The 27,809-nt window shown below is 32.9% G+C and overlaps 2 protein-coding genes, 2 non-coding genes and 1 pseudogene across 4 annotated transcripts; 2 read left to right on the plus strand and 3 right to left on the minus strand.

Annotated features, from left to right (window-relative positions):
- The first annotated feature begins 6,201 nt into the window (after positions 1–6,201).
- On the plus strand, positions 6,202–7,372 carry LOC122608675 (RING-H2 finger protein ATL17-like). Its single transcript, XM_043781768.1, has one exon. The coding sequence runs from the start codon at positions 6,253–6,255 to the stop codon at positions 7,147–7,149; it is 897 nt and encodes a 298-aa protein (XP_043637703.1). The 5' UTR covers positions 6,202–6,252; the 3' UTR covers positions 7,150–7,372.
- A 3,152-nt stretch (positions 7,373–10,524) lies between these two features.
- On the minus strand, positions 10,525–10,598 carry TRNAI-UAU. Its single transcript has one exon. It is a non-coding gene; the product is annotated as a tRNA-Ile (tRNA).
- A 2,653-nt stretch (positions 10,599–13,251) lies between these two features.
- On the plus strand, positions 13,252–16,787 carry LOC122608023 (BAG family molecular chaperone regulator 4-like). Its single transcript, XM_043781106.1, has 4 exons — positions 13,252–13,620; positions 15,131–15,387; positions 15,862–16,008; positions 16,138–16,787. The coding sequence occupies exons 1-4, from the start codon at positions 13,392–13,394 to the stop codon at positions 16,336–16,338; spliced, it is 834 nt and encodes a 277-aa protein (XP_043637041.1). The 5' UTR covers positions 13,252–13,391; the 3' UTR covers positions 16,339–16,787.
- A 243-nt stretch (positions 16,788–17,030) lies between these two features.
- On the minus strand, positions 17,031–17,110 carry TRNAL-UAG. Its single transcript has one exon. It is a non-coding gene; the product is annotated as a tRNA-Leu (tRNA).
- Positions 17,111–17,905: 795 nt separating this feature from the next.
- Positions 17,906–27,062, minus strand: LOC122609274 (annotated as a pseudogene).
- Between the last annotated feature and the right edge of the window lie 747 nt (positions 27,063–27,809).

Below are 27,809 nucleotides of genomic sequence, written 5' to 3' on the forward strand. Positions count from 1 at the left end.
CCAGTTTCTACCTAAATGGTAGAAAATGCCCTCCAACCTTTGCATGGGATGAGGATCGAACCCATGACCTCTGTCTCCAGAGGCAAGGGTGTTTACCACTGATCCAACCATGCTGCTTTTTTTCAAATCAATCAGTATGGTTTGATTAATCCATCCTGGCTAAAAAAAAATAATGCTTTGATGTTTAATCTATGATGGTTAATGCCCCATTTTTGACAGACAAAATGGGTGGGTTTAGGAATGGGTTGAAATGGGACTCCTGCTGGTTGACCAGCACATGTGTTTAATATTGTAGTAATGGTTTAAAGGTAAATGATCTGTGCCCGCAAGATTTTTTTTAAAAAAAATCATGTTTGCTCTTTGGAGTTTATTAAATATACACGCCGAGATTCTTGGGTGTGAGGGCAGGCGGGTAGCAACACCTGTGCTAGATGTTGCCCCAGCACCTATTTATATTTGATTGAAGCATTTCAGGACACGGGTGTATCTCAGTTTTTTTATGTCATGTACTAAATTTGTCTACTTGTCAAAACGAGGACACATATGCATTCTAAATAGAAGGTCACTCCTTTCAAAAACATACAATGACAATAAGTTTTATTAGAAGTGTCATCCTTAATGCAATTTGTCACATAATCAATATATCAACCGAGTTATATATGCAATGGGTGAATGTTAACGTTACAAGGGGTTGCAAGATTGGCTGTTTTCAAGATCAGTACATATGAGGTGGCTGCAATTGGTTATTTTCAAGTTCAGTGCATATGAGGTTCTTTAGGTGTTCATTAAGGCCAATATGTTTTCAACATATGATTGTGCTGCTAATTGGAGAGTATCAAGAAAATGCTCATTTTGACCCGATTACTTATTAAGGGGTCGATCTAGATCTGAATCGGATCATATGTGTTGAAAGCCCCATGAAGGCTAAAAATGTATGCACACCACCTTTCAAATATTTACGTGTATTATTCAGTGATTTAATTATTGTTGTGATATTGTTTTTGTAATCGAAATTAACATATTGTTTATCAACTAAAAATGTTGACCAAAAAGATTTTACAGGTCAACCCAACTTGAACTTCCCATCTGACCCAAATAAATATTTCTTTTATCAGTTCCCATCTTACTTCCTCTAGTAGGAATTATAAAAGCTCTTAACTGTTAAAAGTTTTACCTAAAATTACTCTTCAACTAGTTGGGACCTAGATGTTGAACAATACCACCCTGTGGTAAAGATGATACCGAAATGAGTTCTTGCTTTCTTCTTTCAAGTTAAAAGGAGTTTTGGATCATGTTAAATAGATTTCCATATTCGTAGAAATCATAATATCATCATTCTTGTGTGGTTACTTATTTAGGTCCAATAGCTTATAGATCGAACCATACATGTGTTATTAATTTCTTAGGGGTTACATCCGTTAGCGTCTGCAACTCGTGTTTACATGTAAATGACTTATACACGTAGACTTATAAAGTGACAGTTTGGTCTTTACTAACTATTGTATTCGAACCCTAGATTCTCGCGACTTAATGTTACATGTCCCTCACCGCTAAGCCGCCATTAAGAGAGAAACAACAAGTGTGGTTCTTTCGTAAGTAATATCATATGCATAGATCAAACCAATGTCTTTCACACGTACCGTGAGTATGTTTTTCGATCCTATAAAACTGAAATTGTACGATTATATCAATAGTACTACTTGTCTACTTGGGTACAATTTTCCGGCAAACTGGTCAATGAGGGAACTATTGCCATTGCAGTTATCGTGGACCATCACCAACAAGGCCCTGGATATATTGCCATTTGGTCTGGGTGTTTTTAGAATTGAACATCTATTTTTTGGGAGTTCTATAAATAAAGAATGTACCGGACGCAAAGGATTGGTACAAACACTACAGATATGTTTAATAACAAGGTTTTAAAAACTTTTAGCTTCAAGTTTGAAGGAAAAAACTCATACTCCGGTATATAATTAAAAGTTTCATTTGGCTGCTTTTAAGTTTTAAAGAAAAGATCCATAATAAAATACTACTTATATGTATATATCTATATTTATACAATCTAATAAAACAAATGATCTTTTTTTTCTTAAACTTTATACATTTGAAAAACCAAAAATACTTCATCTTTTATTCATTGATTTAAACATCTGCATTTAATATACCTATAATACTCTTAATATAATAATATACATTATAGATTCATCAACATTTAAAATACCTACACTGTCACTTTTAACATCAATTAATTTTACATTCATCAGCATAGTCGCCCCTCCCCCCCCCCCCCCCGGCCCCGTCCCACCATAGTTCCTGCTGTCGCCCCTACCACCATCTCTGTCATCACTACCCCACCGTCGTTGCATTGTGCGGGCAAAATTCTATCTAATATTTTATATTTTTTTCTCTTTCATGAAATTTGAACTTATAATGAGTTAACAACTATCTTATATTTTTCTAATTAGAACACTATTATATGTTACGTTTTTTAAAAGTTTTTCCATAAATTAAATCAATGGTGCTACATGTAATTATATATTCTAAGGACCCAAGCTCTGAAATAAAAGTGGATACTGGATATTAATCCATATAATAATGCATTAGCAACAGGTGTTAGAAACTATATATATATATAAACTATGTTTACCATTTATTATTTTATTTCATCAATTGAGTCCCACAAACATAATAGCAAAATGAAATCTAAATACTCCAAATCATTTTTCTTAATCAACAATGATTGGTATAATGTAAACAAAAATATATGTAGACTTTCTAGCTTCATGTAATGACAATATTCATGTAATGACAATCTTTGTATGATAGTTATTTTAATAATAATTGTGAGTCTTTTGGACATGGGTCAGGGTGAGTCAACAAGCCACATTTCTTACGGCAAAGTGTTCTTAATTGTTTTTGGTCTTTTTCCTCCCAAGAAACATGCATGAAAATTGGGGGAGGGTTGGTTGAATAGGTCTTGCTTTTATTCAATTTAGTCATGGACTCATACCGACTCTTCAATTATATTTCTATGACTTTTAGCAAGTGGTGTTGTTGCGGGGTTAACTTTTTCATTTGATACGTAAAAATTCTATGACTTTTAGCAAGTGGTGTTGTTGTGGGATTAACTTTTTCATTTGATACGTAAAAATTAAAAATAATAAACACACAGTTATCAAGACTAGTTATGTACGTCTAACAAGTTATTACATGCATAAATAGTTTACACGTCTAATAGACCACCTCATATATTTATAAATTGGCATCGAGTATCATGTAATAACTATCTTAAGTATTATTTCGCCTAATTTTTCATTGTGTATTATTCTATAACAATATCAAACAGATCGACGGTCTTAATACTGTTCATGTCAATAATATATCCCTATGTCGCTATAACTACTTTTGATATTATTCTTGTAAACTACATTTGTGCTTGTCTTTATCGATGGTAATTGACCATTAATGCGTTTAATTAAATTTCAAGCAAATGTAGTTATAATTTTACAGCTATTTGAAGCTTTTTATAATCCGTAAGTTTAAAAGAATATAATTTTACTGCATCTGAAAAAGATGTTTTTCTTTCTTAAAATGATTAATTAAGACCGAAGGTAACACCACCAGACAAAAGTCAACCCGACCAACGTATTAACGGTAATGTTGCCGCTAATACTCTGACACTGACAGAGGACCCGCTAATTTCTCGTTCAGATTTACCATTACAGACATGGAGGCCCGCAGTATTAACGGCGACGTCACCGCTAATACCCTCTGTGGTGGGGTTACACATTTTCCCCTGGTGGGGTTATACATCCCGTTAATTAAAATGTTTGCTATATTGGGATCTTCTTCACAATAATAGTTAGTAAAATAATACTCATAATTTTTTTTTTATTGGAGCATGCCGTCAACTTCACGGGACTTTCTACTTTTTTGTCCACCTCTTTGTTATTTCTCCAATAAAATTCTTTCACGTCATGTATATATTGCTTGAAAACCGGAGTCCCATAAAAGTACTCCCAACAATAGTTCACTCCTTTCGTAAGTTGTATCACTTCAACGACATTATTATTTTCCAAATGATCACACATTTTAAACATACTTAATTAACTGTTAAAAGTTTTGATGAGATCCGTCGTATTAGCATCATATGATTATGATATATATGGCACAATCAACGTAGTCAATTAATGTAAATACTGGCATTTCGAGAAAACAAAAATAAATAATGAGATGATCATGCACAGTTATTAAACTCTAACGAGTCGAGTCAATTTACACCGAAAACGAGTTCACTCGATCGTTATGTGACTCTTTTTTATCTAGACTCATACACGTGACTATATAAACTTTGACCGAGTCAATGCGAGTCACAACAGTTTAATATTATGATTATATATTGGGAAAAGAGAATATAAAGTTTTCCGGCACCTAAGCTTAGGTGTGAAACTCCTTACATACTAATATTTTATTATTTCTTTTTTAATGAATAAATGTATAGGCCTCATGATTTTTATAGATTAAAAAAACAATATGTGAGTGTTTCACACTTAAGTTTAGATACCCAACAGCCTTATATTCTCATCTCCCTTATATATTATATATTGTATTTATCCCTTATATATTATATATTGTATTTATGGCTACCTGTGTTATCTATGTATTTTTTATCCTTTAATACTAATTTATAGATAAACTTCAAGTTTATAACTCAAAAATATCAAATATTTAATATTTTGGATAATGAATTAAAATGATCAATTTATATATTTTTTTATTATAAAAACTTCACATATATAAATTATAATATATTATGCAATACTTAAAAATGTTATAACTCTTACGAGTCGAGTCAAAAAATCATTTTTTGAATAAATCAAAAGTTATTAATCGAAAATTATGAGGTGGTGTACGCACCAAATTACTCGTATATATATACCCTTGGATCACGTACGTTAATTAAGATCTGAAATTGAGGTAGTCGGGTGATGGGGGATCGCACCTTTCTTTTCCTTTGACTTAGAAAATGCTACAACGTAAATACGTACAATCAACGCCCACATGTGAAGGGGAGAGGAAGAGTAGGACAAGGGGCATTGACCAACCAAAACACGCAATCTTAGGAACAAGATGCCAAAATATATGAGTTATCCGAATAAAAAAAAATCTCATCATGCATATTATCATTTATTTATACCTATTATAAGAATACATATATAATTACATCCTTTTAAAAAATTCCTCCTAAAAATATATTTTAAGAGAATTTAACAATTTCCTACTTATATAATATAACATGAGAAAGTGTTAAATGCAACATTAAGGATATTAAGAATGAAAAATTAAGAGTGCTTGAGTTTATTTTAAAGAGATAAAAAAAAAAGGGTAAGAAACTTTTAATTTTTGTATTCTTGAGTTTTTATTTTAAAAGAAAGGGAAAAATAGGATGTTTTGATCGCAAAACTTTCTTGCCACTTTTGGCAAGATTTGGAAGGAAAAGTGGTGAAATTATTATTATACACCTCAAACTTATATAAAGGTTTTAATTACTATAAAGCTATAAATGTAAAATTGTATCTTTTTATCCTTTTTTTTCCTTCCCTTCTAATTCAAGAATACATTTAACTATCAACCTTTTTTTTTTCTTTCAACTCGAGAATGCCTCTTTTTTATGTAATTATCTATCTTTTCTCCCCCTATCCAATCTTTTCCTTTCTTTTCTTTTAATAAAAACTCGAGAATACAGTGTAAGGATATTAAGGATGAAAGTAAGTAAGTAACGATACATTTTATATGAAAAATCCACCATGTGAATATTTGACTGTTATTATAAGTGTGTAACCATTTATAAGTGTGTAACCATTATGTAAATACAAATTTTAGGGTTGTTTTTAACAAAATCCGTTTAATATAATAACTAATATCAAGAGTTTTGTTAATTTGATGTATTAAAATTTGTACTTTGTGTTGTAAAAATTCAGAGGGTAGTTATTAATATATAAAGTACTACTTTTTATGTATGTAATAAGTTGTTAATGACCATTCGAACTGTCATTATCATTTTGCTAATAACAAAAATTATATAGTATATATATTGATATGTATAGATGTATAGAAATCTATTTAATATAATAATAACGATTGTATAGATATATATTAATGTTCTTTGTTTCTATGCAGCTACACTAACTCGCCAAAACCAAACTAGTAAACCCCAAAACCCCTAATTCACTCTCTCAACCACCATTAACAATGTCTACCCTTACACCACCACCACCACCACCTTCCAACTCCGACACCACCTCCCTAACTCATCTCATTCGTACAACGCTTTCCTACGACACAAACGTAATGCTCGCCGCAATCATTTCCCTTCTCCTCGTCATCCTTTTCGTCCTCCTTCTCCATCTCTACACTCGTTGGTTCCTCGTCCAAGCACGTCGTCGTAGCCACAACTCCGTCGCCGTCCCACACGTCTTACAATCACGAATCCATCGTCATACTTTCACCATAATCGACTCGTTACACACTAATGACCAAGGAAAACAAATGGGCCTTCCTATTTCAATCATTTCATCTTTGCCGTTATTTGTTTATAAACTAGATCACCGAGATTATAATCATAATAATCATGATTATGGGTTAGAATTAGAATTAGAATGTGCTATTTGTTTAAGTGTTTTTGAAGAAAATGAAATTGGGAGGAAATTACCAAGTTGTAGCCATGCATTTCACGTGGAATGTATTGATATGTGGTTGCATTCTCATTCCACTTGTCCCATTTGTCGAGCATCAATTAACTATCATCACAACACCAATCATCATAAGTCCAAATCCGATAATCCAGATATCGAAATCCCTGATCATTTTGATTTTCAAAATGATCAGGATGATTCAGAAAGATTCCTGATCAATACTGATCAAGAATCGCGATCAAATGATCATTTAGAGATCTTGGAAACAATTGGTAATGAGATACCCGAATCTCGTGTGGATATTGTTATGGAGAATGGTAGTGATTCGTCGTCTTCTTTTATCGAGGAAACGACCAAAAGGTTAATATTGAGCTATAGTAATAGTTGTAATAGCAGATCTGGAGGTAAAATTTATCCACCATCAAATGGAAATGAGGATGAATCACAAGCTTGATGTTGAAAAAGGTATAGGTTTACATTTAGTGTAGTTAATTACTTACTTATGGTAAAAATGTTATTGTATGAAGTAAAAATATTGTTTAGTGAACATGAAATTTTTTGGAGTGATCAAATCACTGAATTTGGGGTTGTTTATCTTTGGGTTATGAAATCATCAGGATGTTTTGTGTGTAACGAATACAATTGCTGATTTTTTATTTTTTTTTGTTATTTGTTCATAGTGCTAATGCTAATTAATTAAGGAAGATATAATATAGGTTTTTTTTTCCTTCCAAATTAATAAGATGTTTTTGCTTGCTGTCACATGATTCAATAATAAAAGTAGTAGGGTGATCAATATTGGATATTTGATGGGTTGAATATTTGTGTACTTGTTGATAAATTATTGTACCTAGCTATGAAAAAAATATATTTCTGTTTGATTTGAAAGATAAGTGCTAAGATACTAGATACCCCTCGGGTTTGTATCGATTATCGAATATCCAGTATCAACAAACAAAGATTGATATAACTATAGGAACTATATTATAAGTTTGTTTTGAAATAAAAAATTAAAATCACAATCTCTGGGTTGTTAAATTACATTTTTACAATATATCAATTTGACATAAGTATATTTTTCATTGTAGTTCATAAATACGCAATGATTTTTGTTACGTTTTGACAATCCTTTATTGACTTTATAGAGAAAAAAAAATGATTTTAGTGACTTATTGATAAGATCTTGGACTTTAAAAAAATTCACTTGAATTCGATTCTTACATCCATATGAGGTGAATTAATATGTGATTTTTCGAGAGTATCGTGTTCAATATTAGTGAGATATTCATATTTTAGTCAATTAGATTAATTACCGATAGTAAGTTTTTTGACGTTGTGAAATTCCACTTGCGTTATAATAATTGGTCCAACAATAACTGTATATAAGATTTCTTAGGGGATTTGATGAATTCACACTACTCATAATTACCGATACAAGCCAACAAATTTAGTACAATATGTGACAACGTATTTGAAGCCTTGAAGGTCATGTTTTGAAAGGATAGAATAAGATTTCGTTCTATTTTTTCTTCTATTCACATTTAATTTAAATTTGTCATGAATATTAGGTGTCACCGAAACCATTTTTTGGTTTATTGGAAACCTAAATCAGCTTTGAAATACATATAGCTGCCATAATGAAGCGATGTGTCGTTTATTTGAATTCTAGACAGGTACCCATGTAAAGGATGAGGTGTGGTTTCTAAAAAAAGTTATACCGTAATTTGGTGTACATCATATTTTGAAAATTTAAATATTTGTAAATTCGATTAGTAAATGCAATAATAGGTGACATCATATTTTGAAAATTCATGCTTTTTTTTATATAATATAAAAAAATAACCGTAAATTCCCTACTTTTTATTTTATACATACAGATATTTTATATACATTCAATTTCTTGGTACATTTAGGATTAAATGGCTAAAAAAATGAAACGGACTCAAGAGATGAGGTAAGGAAAAAAGAACTCATTTGAAATAAGCTAATTTCCCTTGAGACCGTAAATTTGTTTATAGTCGAAGTGATTTATTGGGCCAGTATATATTGGGCCATTTTAAACTAAGGCTTATTATATTGGTCCATTTCTAAACTACGGTTATTTGGTTACTTGTATAAATTATGGGGAGCTATATTCATACAATAAGTTTTAGTCCTTTATAACAAAGGTATAAAATTTATGTACAACTGTAACATCGATCTTGTTGTACAAATATCACTTTCCATAAATTATAAAATAACAACAAACTCTACATGAAATTCCTATTTAGAAATCAGATAAACGAATTAGAAAAATCCACTTTCGATTTTTATCAAATCTTGAAATTTAAGTATAAAAAGCTACTCATATTTTAACACGTATAAAGTGATAAAAATCAAAAGTTGCTCTCTTATTTTGAATAATTCTTATACTTAATTTATAGATTTAAGAAACTTGTTAAAAATACCTTAAAATGCTTGATATGGATGGAGCCAGTTAGGCCTCTGCCAACCATGAGCCTCTTCCTTCTTTTCCTCATTGCCACATCAGCTTTTTTCTCTCTCCTAAAACACATCTCTTTCTCATTCATTACCAACCCCATCTCTTCCTCAACTCTTCCTCAAAACAAATACAATACAAAACACAATAAAAAAGAAAAAAAAAACAACCTGGCCCACCTCCTTCCTTTTCCCTCAGTCGTGCTAGTTCCACCCATTGAAGGAGTGCCATCGACGAAGCCAAGGAAGAGATGCTGCCAATGAAGGAAATGAAGAAGAGTCCAACGAAAAGCCACGAACACCCCGTTGGCACCGACCTTACATTGAAAACGAATATAGTGAACTTATATACATTATATAAAGTATACACACATCTTAATTTATAAAAGTTTAGTATGATGCGTACTTTTTGCCGTTAAAATATATATATATATATATATGTAATTACGAGGACATGCAAGGGCGTAGCTACATAGGGGCCGGGAGGGGCACCCAACCCTCCGAATTTTTTTTTTTTGATGTAGGGGTTATATGTTTTCGTGTAGAAAAATTTGATATACTCGGTTTCGACCCCCTATTTTAATTGTGAAATAGGGTTAGAAAAAAAATTTAGATCCCGACCCCACTCAAAAATTTCTGACTTCGCTACTGATGACATGATACACAAAATCATTTAGGATGTGTCTTCCAAATATCTCCATCACCTATAATTAATGACTCGAACATTATTTCGGAACGAGCCAACGAGGTTGTGATGACAATGTAATTGTAGTTAAAATCAATGACATATACCTTTGAACATATTTTGATTCAATTAGCTTCAATATCATTTTTGTACCTTGTTGTTTTATGATCACTTTATCAACATCTTTACGAGCATAGAACCATATTCACAGTTTTAATTTGACGTTATGTAAAACATTAATATCCAATTTAACTTTGCTGAAACCAGTTCATAGATCTCACATTTGGCCGTTGTAACTTGGTCTTCTTTTCCTATGTTCGACGCTATGTGCCAATTGATAGTGTGAGTGATGCATGTGTGTTAGTACAATGTTGCGATTAATCTTTATACGCTATATATATAGAGCATCGAGAGATCATGAAACTAGCTTATACATGACAGGAACTATAAACGTAATTATATGAAAGGTCAAAAGTTATGGAATTAACATTCTTTCTTCTGTACGAAAAGGAAAATGTTAATTCTTGACACGTACCTTGCTTCATGTCACATGCTAATCATTTCCCTTCATAAAAATAGTTAGACATAAAACAAATAAGGCATTTGAAGGGTGTAAAACGTAAAATAGAAATAAAAAGAAAATCTATTTTGAAACTTACGTAATTATAGTCCCGGCGGGGCTCGAACCCGCGACCTTCGGCTCATAAGACCAACGCTCTAACCAACTGAGCTACGGGACTTTTGTTCATATCTTTGTTTTTTATTACTATATTTTAATAAATAATGTTTTTTATATTGTAACATTTTAACGTTAAGATAAATTCCCTTTAGGCTAAGCTGTATCGAAAGTGTTATATGTATAAATACATATACAACACAATATGAGCATAAGTTTAGATTATGCGTAACTTATAACTTTTATTACATGTATAGGTATTTTACCCCGCGCGATGTGCGGCTAGTTAAAAAGATTATTTTATACATTAGTATATAGCTATTCTATAGATTTATTATGTAAAAATTGATTATGTTATAGTTCATGGTTAATTCATGTATCACTCTGGTCACCCTTTGTTTTTTTGGACATGTCGATAGCACAGTCACTTAAACCTACTATAGTGATTACACACCCCTTCTAAGAACATTTAACCTAAGATATTTTGATATCATCAACAACACCATTTGTGTAGCCATAATCTGCGTAAAAATGTATTCACCTTATAGATTAACACTACAACAAATCAAACGTAAATCGCGTAATAATGTAGCATGTTATATATTCATCAAACGTAATAATATGTACAAAGTAAAAAACCAAACATGACAAAAATTTAGTGATATAAAATACACATAAATTTAGTTATATGAAATACACATAAATACAATACGAATAAGTAAAAAAAACCCAATAAGATAAATAAGAGAAAATCATTATAGTTTTTGCTTTTTATTATATAATAGACTTTGTTTTATGATTAGAATAATAACCAACTTTAGTTAAAGTTTCGGCAAAAAGAAAAAAAGAAAGAAAGAAAAGAGAAACAACAAAATTGATTGGTTATATATAATCTAATAATATATTCAAATAAATTCTAAAAATTGATATAGTCTTTAAAGTTGCATATATATTAATAAATAATATTATTTTTGTCAAATATGTGTGCCAATTTAGTAGATGTTGGACGTTATTTTATTTTTTTAATATGAGTTTTGATATTATTTTTTTATCTTGTGTATATAATTATGATTAATATATTATATTATATTTAATAAGATAAAATAGATTATTTTGAGAATAAATAAAGGTTATAAAATATTTTTTTTGTAAACAATGTATAGAGATGCCACGTAGGATAAAATCCTATGTGGCAATATTTAAAATTAGCTTTAGATTGAAAAAAGGCTTTAGAAGGCTAGGAATCTTATTGTTTTAATATATATATATATATCTATATATATATCATATTAACTTTTGTTGGTTAAATCTTATATATATATATATATATACTGGTAATTTTCTGTTAACGAAACGATTTTTGTTGTAAATTTTGATCTTAAATCAACCATAATTATCACAATAATCAATAATATAGATGAAGAAGAAGATTAGAGAAAAAAGATTGGACACGGAGAAAGAGAAAGAGGAAGAGAGTATAATATTTGAATAAAGTTAATTATAAGGATTAGGGTTAAGACTCTTATAAATAGACTAAGTATAATGATACAATGGTAGTCTGGTAAATACATATGAATATATGATTATATATTTTTGTATATAACAAATTTAAGTTATTTAATGATGATTAAAAGTTATTCCTTTTTAATTGATGAAATAATAGATACTACAGATAACAATGGAGAAGGTTTATACAATTTTTAATGTCATTTTATTTTTTCCCCTTACATAAATTGGCATTATTATCCATCTTGTAATAAAAAAAAGAAAAAAAGTTTGCCACCACTTCAGCAGGTCTCTAAATCTTGAAACTCAAACATTTTGTCCATCATTTTGTCAAATATATATGGCAATACATGTAAACATGTTCAAGTAATAATATACTATTATATTGGTATATCATAACTCTTAATAAGAGGTATTAATTAAGGTTATTTGGTATCTGTACTTCCTAGTTAGCTCAAGTGGTTGAGCACTTGTCTTATAAGTAAGAGGTCTTGGGTTCAAGATTTGGGAAGTACATAGGAAGTCTTCCTATGAAGGGTTGGCTTGGGTATATCCAGGTTCAAGTCTGAGGGGACATGGTTTACCCCTATTGATCGTCGTGCTTTCGGGCGGATTAGTAGGGGGTCCCCCCCATCGGGTATTTGAAATAGACATTTCTACTTCGAGGGAGCTCTCTAGCGCGGACCTGGTTAAGACAACGTATGTTAGACCTCTCGCTGTCGAATCGCGACACGAAATTCTCAAGCGAAATTCAACTTTAAAAAAAAAATTAAGGTTATTTGCTATACAATCTTCTCATATCACAAAAATAAAAATTATGGATATGAACTAATTTCATCATTGTGCCCGGTTTGTGGAAACGAGGTAGAGTCTCGTAATCATTCGTTTTTTGTTTGTTCCTTGGTGTCTAATTTATACCGGTTAATTAATCGGACGGTGTTGGAGTAGTTGATATCCACAATCCACATTCCTTATTTGTATCAGGACAATAATGTAATGTTTATTTTTACTCTAATTTGTAGTAACAACTCTTCAACATGTTATAACACAAACAATTTTTTTTGTTCTTTTGATGATAAGAAGTATAAAAATATAGAATGTTGTAACTAGTAACCGACCACCAACCGCTATTCAACCAATAAAAAAATTGGTAGGAAGTCACTTTCTAATGTCACACACATGTACACTTTTCTTTTTTCTCTTGATCATTTTACTCAAAAACCAAACTCACATTGAATTCCCTATTCACACTCACCTCTTAAACTCATCTACTTCCCACCTTTTTTCTTTACTAACTAACTTTCCTATTATTTCTTCCTAAATATTTTATGTTGCCAAATTTTTAAAAAGTATGATGAAAAGGTCAATCACAACTACTTCAAAAAGGAGGAAACCAAAAGCACCACCACAACAACTTGAAGTTGCCATTGATTGGGAAGTTAGACCTGGTGGCATGCTTGTACAAAAAAGATCACCAGTTGGGTCGGATCCGGGTTGTGCCACTGCCCCATTTATAAACATCAAAGTCTCTCATGATTCTTATCACCATCTTCTTTCACTACCCTCAACCTCAACTTTTGGTAACTTTTCATTTTATATGTTATTTATTCTTGTCTTATTTTTTCCTTTGGAGCAAGCTTCATCATTAGTATATAGAACTACTATGTCTAACCATATGGAGGAACTGAGGTGTGTGATGTATACAGTCTTATATATATGCAATCTATTTTTATTTTAAGTAGTCTTGAACTTGGGTTTTTGTTTACTTGTTCTTGTTGTTGTGATCATGGATCTTTTTAGTGGTTTTTAAAATGAAAGATGAAATATCATTTTAACACGTTAGCCTAAAAATTATCCTAACAATAACATGATGACAATTGGAAAGATTAATGGATAAGATTAAGAAAGAGAACGAGTGAAGTCCACACATAACATTTATATGGTTTTAAGGCAATGTTTAGGCTAATGTTTAAAAGATTAATCATTTTACTTTTAAAACAATAATGTCATCTTTAAGAATCTTGAATGAAGGTTGTTAAGTTGTTGATGTTGGTCTTTGATCATTAAAATACTTTTCTTTTTTCTTATGTTTTGATGTTAGCTAGTTTGACTTTTATAAGTATTTATTTGCATTTGGGTATGCTTATTATTAGTTGTAAAGTACAAAACTCTCATGCATTGTTAGCTTTAACTTTAGAGCCTGCAAGCATTTATGTGGCCTTTATTTTCCTGCATGTTAGCACCACAATCTTAATTATGTAACTTAAATCCCTATTACTCGTGTTTTAAGAGAGTGATGATGATTATGTAGTTGACTGTTTGTCTTTTGAGATCCTTGTCATGTTTTTTCATTATATTTCTAATTAAATAAATTCTGTATAAGTATATTATCCGAGTATTATATAAATTTGCAACTTGACAAGGAATGAAAAACTTTTTAAAACAAGAGGATGCCCGCATACAAAGTTGTGGAATTGATGAAATAGGATAGCTTCTTTTCGCTAAATCATAGAGCCCGTTTTGCATTTCTTACACGGTGTTATTGTTCGAATTGAGTTCGATTTTTTACTTTCTTGTAACTGTTTTCTTTTGTTGTATGTGTTTCCAGTCTTTTTGTTAGACCTTTATATCTATGTATATAAAGTGATTGCAGTTCAAAAACTAAAAAAAGTTTTGCAACTTGCTTGATGTACATTATGTCTTGTATTACTCATTCATTGCCAAAATATTGCCTAGGATAATGAGAATCCGTACCAAATGTCATTTGGCCTAGTAGTATTTGAGATGTCATATCAAACAAATGTTGTGGGCTCAAATCCTGACAAATGACAATACTATGAATCCAAAATGATAGATTTTGAAAGGGACGTGATTCATACACAACATTTTTTTACCATACACAAAAATATATGCGTTACTCGTATTGTCGTATATGACTATGTTGTACAACTGTATAATGCATAAAATGATGTGTATGATTAAAAGATTTTGTATAGGGATCATTACCCATTTTGAAATGGTCTTTATATAATTATATTACACTACTTAGGGGATTCTATGAAGTATTTTTTTGACGTATTTATACTGAAGGCGACCTCAAAAAGATTCTTGCACGTGAGACGAAATTAGAAGCCAAGGATCAAAGGCTATTGTTTAAAGGTAAAGAGAAGGGGGACGAAGAACGTTTAGACATGGCTGGTGTTAAGGACATGTCAAAGGTAATCCTGTTGGAAGACCCTGCTAGCAAAGAGAGAAAATTTGTTGACAAAAGCAAGAACCATGCTAAGATGCTGGCTTATGATGCAGTCATGAAAGTTAGAACTGAGGTCGACAAGCTCTCACATAAGGTTCATTAGAATTACATTACTTTAGCTGGTTAAATGTCTTGAAAAAGGATATGCAACTTTGGTTCAGTTTCTTTCGGGTAATCATCCATCTATAAACCCCTCAAACATGTTTTAATAAAAAAGATACCTTAGTGGTCACAGAGGCTCACCTACTATGGGCTTGCAAAGCGAGTCAACTCTTGGGATTAGTTTATTCGCAAAGCAAGTAGGACGCCCATGATTACCAAAAAAGGGTCATCATAAGGTCTTTATTTGCCCGAGTTAGCAATTTATCCTAGTAACCTGTACAGATTACCTTTTGAGTCAAAAGACTTTGATTAGTTGACTTATTAATGAGTGGAAACAAAGATGGTTACCTGGAATAGAGACCAAATTTCACCACGTTATATACAATTAACCCTGCACCTTGCTTAAACTGCTTGTATCCAGTAAAAATATGATCACACGAGCATTTATTTGTGTGTGATTCTGTAGGTTGCGGCTATGGAGACATGTGCTAAAAACGAGAACAAAATTGTAGTGAAAGAGGTTGAAGTTTTGACTGAGCTACTTATGAAGGAGTTGCTCAAACTAGATGGGATTGAGGCAGAAGGAGAAGCTAAAACACAAAGGAGGATCGAGGTAGACTTCATAAAAGGCAAATAAAGTATTGTTTTATTTTTTTTATTTTCTTATTTTTGAACAGTAAAATATTGTTTTAATTATATTAAGCATCAGACGGAAACAAACTTTTGTGATGGTTTATGGCAGGTCCGTCGTGTCCAGGGTTACGTAGACATTCTTGACAATCTGAAGTTGGCCCAAAGTACAAACCACTTTGACCAAACTGTTCCTGCTGTTTCAGTAACTACAAAATGGGAAACATTTGACTCCAGAATCGGGAGCCTAACTGCACCAAAGCATGTCCAAACTTCTACGAAAATAACTAAGGAGTGGGAGCAATTTGAATAATTGGTAAACCAATTCGTGGATGATAATGTAGGAAGATGTACAAAATAGTCAATGGATCGTTGGGTTGATAACGTTGGAATAAAGCTTGCTCGACGTGCATTCGTTTGAAGCTCGATTTGGGAGGTTTTTGCCTCCAACATAATGCTTAGTGAGTTGATAGATAAGAGAAAAAAGTGTGCTTTTGTTGGTTTGGTAAGTTTATGGAAATCACTAGAGTATTTTTTTTGTCCATATGGTAAATATATTCTAGTAAAATTTTATCCATGTGTATGTATGAGCACAAACTCTCCTATGAGTTCAGATACACAAATCCTTTATAGTTCAAATAATGAAAAACAGAACAAGGAAACAACCCAAACCTCACCTGCACGCAACGAATGACCCGTCTCAGCGTATAGCCTACTCGTGTTCTTGCAAACCCAAAATGCAAATTGTAGACCATAAAGCGTGTTTTAGCTTACTTTCTGAGAACAACAGACTTATTTTCAAGCCTGTGAGTGCTGCTTAATTCTAACAGACCTTTTCTTATTTATGAATACCAATTACTTTTTTTATAAAAAAAGCTGAAACTGTTGGCTATGTTTGAGAAAATAAATCTATGAGACGAAAAACCAGAATGGTCATTGTTTTTTTTTTTACCAAAAAATAAAATACTAATTACAAAATTAGTGAAAGAGATCAGGAAAAATAAATGACAGCTGTGGGATTTGAACCCACGCCCTTTCGGACCAGAGCCTAAATCTGGCGCCTTAGACCACTCGGCCAAACTGTCTTTGTGTTATATTCTACGTCTGTAAAATATATATTCATAGACAAGTCCATCGATATTCAAATATGCTTTTCTAGTTGAAATTAATTATACTCCGTATATATAATTAAGTTGATCATAATAACAGTATAAATTTACATAATTGCTTATTTGGCTGTTGTCAAACTAAAGAGCCTAAGCATGTAGCGTTAGACCATCGATATTTTCTTAAAATCAATATGTTAGCCATATTTGTCAAAACAAACTATACACTTACACACCTTGGTAAGTTATCAACGTTGCATCATATTTTGTTATGAAGATAATAAAAGTCAGGTCTATACTCCTTGGTAATTTATCAACGATGCGACCATATTTTCTGGCCACCTCCAAGAATTTTTTGAAGCTAAGATATCTTGTAAGAAATTAGCTTTCTTGCCTCTAGTTCACTTGATGGTTAACAAATATCCGTATATTTATTTAGGGGTTGGTTATTGTACCAAAGTTATTAATAAGATAAATAAGACAACATGTTTTACCGTTAGCATTGTGTTAAACCAAAACTCCTAAAGCTAATCTTCTCAACTAATTAGTATTGTGTTAACCATCTGTTTCGCCACAACAAGTTAACTACACACCAAGCCACCAATCAAACCCCCAGTGCAAAACTGACCCGCCCATTTCCGACCACTTGTGACTGACATTTATAGGCACTTCATGATTCCAATCCTGTTATTTATACATCATTTCTTTAAGTAAATCATTAATTGTTGTCCATTCTGTTCTGAAAATTAGACCTTTACATAATTGAATGTCTAAAGAGAAAATGCATTTGCTGTTAGTTTTTTTTTTAGTAATTTGCTCAACCTAAACATGCTGGAAGCTGCATATGCTATGCTCATACCCTATCTACCTTCCATGACTGTGATTGTCATATTGTTCACAGAACAATCTTTCTCTTTGCCCTCCGAAGTTGCCTTTGACTCAACTTTTCTTATGACAAATGCCGGCCTGTTTGGTGTGGGTAATGACATGGTGTCATTTAGAAGCATGGATTATGGATATCATATCTGATGTTATTGGTCTATCCGCTGCGTTTTCTTGTACACAAAGAATGGCGACGTGAACTGCCCTCAAGAGTTGTTGTGTGACACATGTATTTCCGAGGGTTGGATCTTTCAACTCCAGTGTATCTCCTTGTTGCCACAGCTACCATGCCTAAATCATTAGGTGTTGGATATTTTAGTGTAATTGGGTTAACTTGTTTGATCAGTATTGTCATAATAATACATCATATAGGATTGGTGGTGCGGAGTGCACGCCTATTTGAATTTATTATGACCTTAGGGGCGAAACCCCTAAGGTCCGGGGGCAGCGCCCCTGGGAGCGGGGTCCAAGGGGCGGCAGCCCCTGGCGGGGTCCAAGGGGCAGAGCCCCTGACTGGGGTCGAGCTGAGGGACTAAAAATGGCAATTTCGAAAATTAAATTGCTATAGTAAAAATCCCTCCGAAAATTAAATTTCCATTAAATTGCTATAGTAAAAATCCCTCCGAAAATTAAATTTTCGGAACTTGAGGGACTAAAAATGGCAATTTCGAAACCTTGCAAATAACTGCCTTCTGGTGGATTTATACAACCCGTAACAAACTTTCTGATCATTCTTTTTCTTCCTTCTTTCTGGTTCTTTTCTCTCAAATAATAAACACACAGAACGTACTTAATTCTCTGAATTGTATCCGATTGAAGGGTGAACCGCCAAATTGATTCAATCTGAAAGTGATTACACGCCTTTCAGAGTTTGATTATATCCGGTTATCTGTTCGTTATTCACGAATTTCCCCAACATTAGGAAATTACTCAGTTATTCTTGTCTATAATCCCTTATAATATATAGCATAGTGTTGAAAAACTTGACTATTAAATATCCAAAATGAACAACATACTCTTATAGTTTAAAGAGAAAACTACATTTTTGGTCCCTCAAGTTGGCAGGATTTTCAGTTATTGCCTTTAATTAATTAATCACAAAAAAAAACCCTTGAAATTGGTCAATTTTTTCATTTTTCACCCCGTGACTAACAACCGTTTATTAGGTCCGTTAAGTGAGGGGCAAATTCATCATTTCACCATGAGCCATTCTTCTTATTCTTCCATACTCAAACACATACTCAGATTTATACAGTTTTTCGTAACTTCTTTCATCGATATCGTCGGCGTTTTTCGACAAATCAATTTGAAATTCATCAAGTTTTAATCACGATCGGTAATCATGACGATGGTTTCAATTTTTCAATATGTTGATTTTTGTTGACGATTACACTTTTCCGCCGAAGTCAAGTTTTCTTGGAGAATTCTAACTCGGATTTCTGTGCGATTGAATTCTGAGTTAATTGCAACTTGTTTTGGGTCCTAATTCGGAAAAACATGCAAACAATCGCCATGTTTAGTTTTCCGACAAGTTTCTTAATATTCCGAAGATCGTTAAATCAGAAATCTGTTGGTTAGGGTTTTATTCGGACTTCTATTTTGACCTTTTTCGTACCATTTTCATGTTCTGAATCAAGAATAAAAAGAGATATTGCGAATTTAACTTTTCTGGCCACCGTGCTGTCTTTAAAAATTCATTTACCAACCCTAAAAAAGGGATCTTGGTGAAATGACGAATCTGCCCCTCACTTAATGGACCTAATTGACGGTTGTTAGTCGCAGAGTGAAAAGTGAAAAATTGACCAACTTCAGGGTTTTTCTGTAATTAATTCACTTTGGGGCAATAACTGAAAATACTGCCAACTTAAGGGACCAAAAATGTAATTTTCTCTAGTTTAAATCTTAATGAGCAATACTAATCTTATAAACTTGGCCATGACTTTTCATTTCTACAAGCAACTCATTTAGTTTATCTGAACTTATATTCTTTATAATCTTAATTATCAAGATCATAAACATGTTTCAAAAAAATAAAATAATTAGAAATTCTGTTATAATTTAAACCACCTGCGACAATCATTATAAAAAAATCATCAAATACCGCTAATGACTTCCATTGCATAGGTGGACATTAAGCAAAGTGACAATGAAAAGTATGTACATTAACTAGAAAAAACACTACTTTTTAAAGATCTCATACCATGGTAAAAAAAAAGTGAGGGCTGAGACTATAAGGATTGAGAGCTCTTCATATAATCCCCCAAGGCCCAAAGGGGCATCTCCTAACATGTGGCGTTATGTCATCTAAGGGGACACCTTATCTTTTTTGTGGGAGTGAGACTTCTTTTTAAGGGTTTGGGGACTTTTGACATGATCATTGTGTAATTGGTTGAGAATTAAAAAAAAAAGGTGGAAAAGTAAAGGGAAAGGTGAGAAGAGAGGAAAGTCCAAAATCAGACGCTCAAACCCATTTTAAGCTCTAGGACGCCCAGCAGGGTGATGTAGAGGGTATTCTCTAGCGGCTTGGGGGCTTTCTTTGGAATAGGTAGTCTAACATACCAATAGAGTGGGTGAGCTTGCAAGTCTAAAAGAAAACTCCCCCGACTCTTCGGAATTTTCACATTAGATTAATCACATATCAAAGGTGTTAGAATATGAGATACTCTTGAAAGACAATGTAAAGAAGAAAAAAAAAAGATTAGACCAATTGGATACCTTTAACAAAGAGTTTGTTGGGTGATCAAGAGATTGCCAAGAGACTAAGTTGTGGACATCAAATTGAGAAGTTATGATTTATGAAGGCAAAAAGGTACAGAGTGTAGGGTCCTTGACATAAGAAACCACAAATGAATTGGTGTCTCGATTCTTCAAAAAGGATACCTCTAATCCATGATTCATGTATTTCACTATTTCATCTAATGAGTATATGGAATGGATTTATGGGTTCGGTCATATGGTAAAAATATTTGAAAGAAAGATACTTGATGGTTTGAGAAATGGTTGAGCAACAAAAATAAATTTGAAAGAAAACAGAGAAATGACTAGAAAAAATTGATCGATGTTATTGTCCTCATCACTATCACTAACGAACATATAGAGACGAGACAATGAGAAAAATATCTCATCTGCCATATTAATTAGTCTCGATCGAACAAGTCAAGTGTATGTTAAAGTGCATTCATTTTAGCTTAGCTTATTTTTTATTGCTTCCATAGGTCCAGTACTTAGAAACATGACACATTTCATTTTTTTTTCATAGGCCGGCCACCTCCTTTCCGGGATATAAATACTGTTTTTTTGTTATTCTTTTGTACATGGGTAAATGATCAGTTGACTACTTACATATGTTAGCGCGATGAGATCATCATGAGGTCGATCAGTTCGTTTTGGCTAACTGAACGTGTTCGCTTATGTTTTTTGGACGGTCCGGTTTCCTGTTGATTGTAAACATACTTTTGAATCTACCTAAAATAAGAACATGTACTACCTAGGGGTGTAAATGAGACGATAAAGCTCGCGAACTATTCGAAATCGACTCGTAAATTATTCGAAATCGACTCGGTTTGAGTCGAGTCGAGCTCGAGTATCAAAATAACTAGCTCGTGAAGCTCACGAGCCTTATTGAGCTTCTTTAATATTGCAACTTTACCCTTTATATATAGATATTTAATTATAAATATAACTATTATTATTATTATTATTTTTTTATATAATTATTGTTAATATATATCGAGCTCGATAGTGTCGGTTACTCGATTGAGCTCGGAAATAAAACTCGATCGAGCTCGAGCTAGAGTTGCGAGTTCCCTAGTCGAGTCGAACTCGAGCCTGACACTGTATCGGCTCGTTTACACCCTTAGTACCCCTCCCCTCTTTCACCATTATTCACAAAAATTTCAAAACATGAAGTTCAATTCAACGACTACACTTACAAATCCAATCAGATTAAACGTCCGGTCAAGATGAACGAAGCTGCAATTTTTCCTTCCGCTGACGATTTCTAGGATCAACACTCCAAAACTGAAAATATCAGACTTGATGGAGAAAGTGCCTTCCATTGCATACTCAGGAGACATAGCCACTGAACACAACATGGTCAAATTAACATATCATCCAAATGGTACTCATCTGCATTTGGATTTAAAGTGGTATTATCTAAGCTACTGCATGCCATGAAATCAAGCGAACAGTGATAACTTACTATGTTCCAACAACCCTGTTAGTCATTGCCTCGGTCTCATTCTTGTTGAATATTCTTGCCATACCAAAATCAGAAATCTTGGGGTTCAAACTCTCATCTAAAAGATGTTATTGGTTTTTAGATCTCTATGAATAACCCGCATTCTTGAGTATTTATGCAAGTATAACAACCCTTGAGCTATTCCTTCAATGATGTTAAATCTTTTGGGCCAATCTAGTTCCGCCTTTCTGTTTCCATCTACAAGAAATTGACAGAGTCTTATACAAAATTCAACAAGTAAGCCACTGTATATTTGTATGCACTGTAATTTACAACCAGGCCTACCAAAAAGAAAGAAATCTAAGCTTTTGTTGGGCATATATTCATAAATTAACATCTTTTCTTCCCTGTGAATACAACAACCAATAACCCGAACAAGATTTGTGTGTTGGAGTTTGGCTATGAGTATTAACTCATTCTTGAATTCCACAAACCCTTGCCGTGATGTTCTTGACAGCCTTTTAATAGCAATTTCTCTCCCATCGCTTAGTTTTCCCTATTTTAGCAACATCATGATACAAATGTAAGAACAAAGGAGTTGGATCTTATATCATCGACATGAATGTAAGTTACCTTGTAAACCGGTCCAAAACCACCCTGTCCTAGCTTATTCTCAACAGAGAAATCATCTGTGGCTGTCATGATAGAGGCAAAACTAAATAATAACAAATCATTTCCTTTTCCTCGTTCGGTTTCAAGCTGATGGACATCCTTAAAGCTTTCAGAAGCTGTTAGTTCAAGGAAATATTCATCTCTTTTCCGCCTCTTGTATTCTATAGAAGTTAGCAACAACTTGATAAAAGTAGAAATTACAATTTACAATGCTCAAATTTCTAAGATAGGTTGTGTAGTTTTATGATTTCGGGATTTTTTTATACCTTGTCGCCTTTGTATGCAAAGTAAAGTTCCCAAAATAAAGAAAACCAAAGGAACGACAACAGCCATAGGTATCCATATCCATTTCTTGCTTTTTTTCGTCTTGTGTCCTGCAAATCGACATGTTTAGATACCACGAGGAATACATGCATGTTAGTCGAACCAATTTGGAACTGAGATTCTTACCTGTGGTTGGGCTAATTGGATTTTGACTAATAACATATTTTAACGTTGAGTTTTGACGTGGATTATCCAAAAAGTTATTGCTTCCTGTCCAAATAACACAGCCGGTTCCATTCATATTACTGCTATTAAACCCCACACAGCTACAATTATTCCAGCACTTAACGAAGCAATCGCTAATGCTTAGGCTTGAGTTATTATCAGTAGTACTTCGAGTTACATCAGTAGCGAAATCTCCATTCTTTTGACTAAAATTATCACCCTCTCGCCTACATTGAGGCAATCTCTCCTCTACATAACCATTACTTGAATTGTACCCATAACAAAACTCAGGGGTCCAGACAGTAAAATTGTCACCGTCTCTAATCTGCCCTTTCGGTGTCAAAATCCACATAGGTAAAGATACATCACTAGCATTATAAGTAACTAGATCTATACCCGGTCGTTGACCTGGTTAAAAACAATAAATATAGAATGAAACATGTTTATTTTGTATATACCAAAAGTGCAAATAACCATATGAACTTATGGATGGTTCCTGATATCTGAATAAAAATTATATATAACTAATCAACCCGTTTTTATATAAATTTTATTACGCTGAATCTTATTGATTTAGTATGTTTTATTTAAAGTTTTGAACTTGGTTCTCATTAGATATCGTAAAAGTTATACATACCAATATGATAGATTTTGTTTGATCTCTATATATCTTCAGATGGATCAAATACAAAAATATCCTCAAATGGATGTAATGGGTCAACAGTTGCCCATTAATTTGTAAAACCTAAGCATTATAATAACTTTATGCTCAAGTAGTTAACAAAATTATATAAGATACAATTGTGGTCATTCTTACAAAAACGTACGAACATTAACATGCTAGTTTCCTCTCTATGCAATTCGGTTGAAGCTTGCATCTTTTTTTCTTGTTGTCCACTTATAGTTATATAATTATCTTTGTTTACGATAAAACCCGACCCGACTCAAACATAAATATATATATACACTGTAGAAATAATATGCACTGAAACTTGTGAAACTAACACGGCCATCTTCCATTCAATGGCGAATTGTAGTATGCAAAAATTGACATTATTCCAGAGATTACTCAGGTATATTGTATACTTTCCATATCAATGTAAACTTTTTGCAAATCATCTTATTTAGGAACCTCATTGCTTGCCATGCTTATCCTAAATAAATAATAATAAAACCATAACCATCTAAATTTTAGCATATATATGAGACTTGAAAACACGAATACAAAGGGCATGGTATAATCATGTCACTGTGGAAGATCTATCTAGAAACAAAACATCTAAAAAAGTAAGTACCCTATAATGTACGTTAATTAAAAAAGCGTAGTGCATTTTCAAGTTGGGTTTGGGTTTAATTTAATTTCTCTTAAATAAAAAGTCATCTCTTTAAAATATCCGAATACGTGTTAAACAAATTTTAACCATCTCAACCCAATTGATGAGTTTCAGTTTTGCTAGAAAATTTGTTTAACCCTTCATCCCTTGTTCCCGTAAAATCAGGTAAAATTTTTCAAAGTCTTTTATATTCTTCTTCAACAGCCTAAGTAATTTCATTTTTCCTGTTGAAGAGCATCATCCTTATAACTTTGAAATTGAAATAAATGTTTGTGGCATCAAAATCCTATAAAGAATGACTTTTATATTACATCATGTAATGATATAATCTAATAATACATACAAAAATAGAATTTATATACACATTTTGCATATAGTGAAATATTAATAGGAACATGAAAAGGATATTGAGATAGATGAATTATATGGATAATTATAGAGAGGTATGAATGTAAACATATTACTTTTTTCATCTTCTTGTTTGAAAATTGTAATGTATTGAAATGAGAAAAAAAAAAGTTTAGCAGGATTTAAAATAGTAGGGTAAAATCTCCTTAACATTTATAAGGATTTCTTATTAATTACATAATTTGATTGTTTTGTACATTAAACAAAATTGAAATAGCAGTCGTTTGTATATATATGGTAAATTGGTAATATATGACAATGTTGGGCAGTAAATGTTTTTTTAGATGTGTAGATAGATGGCATACATATACGTATATTTCACTTTTGTTATTTAACCTTTGACTTTTTCATTTCAATTTCAAATAATTTTGACTTTGTGTTTAAAGGGTCAAGATTAGAGTTAATTATGAATTTGGATGGTTAAGATCACTTTAATCAACTTATTTTTTTCTCTTTGCTATGATAGCCATATATATATAATGTATCATTCTTCATTGCTTTAAATAGAAGTGATATTATAGCGGGATTGACTGCCCGGGCTATTCAATGCAAAAAGGTACTGAAATGTTTGACCATTCAGATTTCCACTCGTCCAGTATTGGCCTCGTCTTCGAATCACTAGTTCCTGAGAAGCTTCTTCTATGGATTCCCAACTCAAAGTAAATGCCCCTTGATTGGAAATTTCAGTACTCAGCCAAGAAGTCAGAGTACGATTCCTCCCTGTTTTTATCTCATACCCAAGATTTATACCTGGTAAAAGTACGTCAGTTGGGTGATCAAAACTCTGCCACAAAACCCTCTTTTCAACTTCATCAATCAACAAGAAATTTCCATTTTCTTTGAGGGTTGCAGTCACGTTTGGGTTTTGACCAGCTTGAACATCAGTGATAACCATCAGAGTAGCCCGTCCAGAAGTGATGATCAAGTTTCCAGTTTGGGGGTCAATGGATAGGGCATGGTCCATGAAGCCCGATACGATTGGCTTGTTTGGATTAGCAACCCACACTTTCTTGGATTCAATGTCATTCGTATACCAAATACCCAAGTAACTATAATCTTCACCAAAGAATCCTAATGTGAATATTCCACCAATGGAAACAAGCTGGTCAGTAGAATCAAGCTGGCCCCCGAGTTTAATTGTTGAATAAGAATTAAAATCTGGACAAAATCTGAGAGTGTAACTAGCACCATTACACGTAAATGTACTAGTTTTATCCTCAAGTGGGGTACTATAGGATCTAGGGCAAGCCGATTTAAACAGATGAGCATATGCTGTAGGCTTACATGTCAACATAAATGAGCTGTTGCAACAATACTCTGGCGACCCAAAGGCCTGACAAGCAGACCTGCACCCACCTTCAGTCGTCAACTCTGGTGGGCACCAGTTATTTAAATCATCAATGCAACCCGTCTTAGCACAACTACGCAACCCTGAACCTGACCCACCCTTTGCCTCAACAAGCATGGGTAAGTTAAAACCCTCGACAAGACTAACATCATAAAAATCCTGCTGGCCTTGAAACTGATTGAAAGTGAACTCTGCAATCGTGACTGGTTCTTTGAATGATCTTCCATTACACATCATTTCACCCCCACAGTCACCGGTAATGCATGACCTATTATTACCAGACTCATTAGAAGTGCAGCCTGTCCTACCCCAAATATGACCTGTCCACCCAGTTGGAGATTCAAGAGAGAGTGACTTACCCTTCGTGAGCTCAAATCCGGTGGCATTAAAACCTGCAGGGATGCCGGATATTGCAGGCCAAACAGTGAAGTTACAGTCGTTGATAAAAGTAATATCGCTCCCTGAAGCTCCTGCAAAGTTGAACAAGTTTCATTTCAGAACCCAAATTGCTTAGTCGTTTCACGATTGCATATTTTTAAAATGCTTATGGCTTAAATAAAAAGTGAACACTTGAAATATGCAATCATGCACACCAGCTAAGACGTTTACAATTACCATTAAATACGAAAAAGTAAAAGCCGAAAATGATTATCAGAATTATTTAAGAATCATGATGAAGCTGGGGAGATGATCTTGCTGACAAAGAATACATTTTAGTTAAAGTTATTATTAAACAAAGTAAACTTTTTGGTTAAGTTGATCAATCAATCAAATGTATTGTTAAATGGTGATGGACGAACAATTAGTTCACCATGTAGACTAGGTCAAATCATAAACTATGAAAATGAGGCTTCATTAATAACACTCTATTAATACAAGTTGTATATATGTTCTCTGATCACAAATCGTTTTAAAACCAAAACAATGACATACTCCCAAGGGAGGCCTAGAGGGGTCAAACCTGATTCATAGGGAGCATTTTTGTCTTTGTTCGGCCTGGATACTTAAATCCTCGGGGCTGCCACTGCATACTCGGTCTCTTTGATCCATCTCTTTTAAACATTCGTACTTGGTAATAAATTTCATTTTAGTACCCTTTATCAATTTAGTAAAACTATTTTTCTTTACAGGAAATTAAAAGTATATTTTATCACTACACTCTTTTCAAACAACTTATTCTTCATACACCTTCCAACAAAAAAAATTAAAAATTTATTCGTGATATGATTTTACCAAATAGTCGATTGGTGACTGATACAGTCTTGTATTTAGTATTGAGTCATTCAATTAACAAATTTCCCATTTGCTAAGGGTCAGAATAGCTAAACCTCAAAGGCGAACATGGATCATGAGACCATCCCCATC

This window comes from Erigeron canadensis, chromosome 7 (genome assembly GCF_010389155.1).
Source record: "Erigeron canadensis isolate Cc75 chromosome 7, C_canadensis_v1, whole genome shotgun sequence".
Taxonomy (NCBI): domain Eukaryota; kingdom Viridiplantae; phylum Streptophyta; class Magnoliopsida; order Asterales; family Asteraceae; genus Erigeron; species Erigeron canadensis.

Excerpts from the sequence above, each read along its gene's own strand:
- LOC122608675 (XM_043781768.1), top strand. The coding sequence starts at position 6,253 with ATGTCTACCCTTACACCACCACCACCACCACCTTCCAACTCCGACACC.
- LOC122608023 (XM_043781106.1), top strand. The coding sequence starts at position 13,392 with ATGATGAAAAGGTCAATCACAACTACTTCAAAAAGGAGGAAACCAAAA. Across the intron at positions 13,621-15,130 it reads ACCCTCAACCTCAACTTTTG|GCGACCTCAAAAAGATTCTT; the intron begins GTAACTTTTCAT and ends TTTATACTGAAG. Across the intron at positions 15,388-15,861 it reads TCGACAAGCTCTCACATAAG|GTTGCGGCTATGGAGACATG; the intron begins GTTCATTAGAAT and ends GTGATTCTGTAG.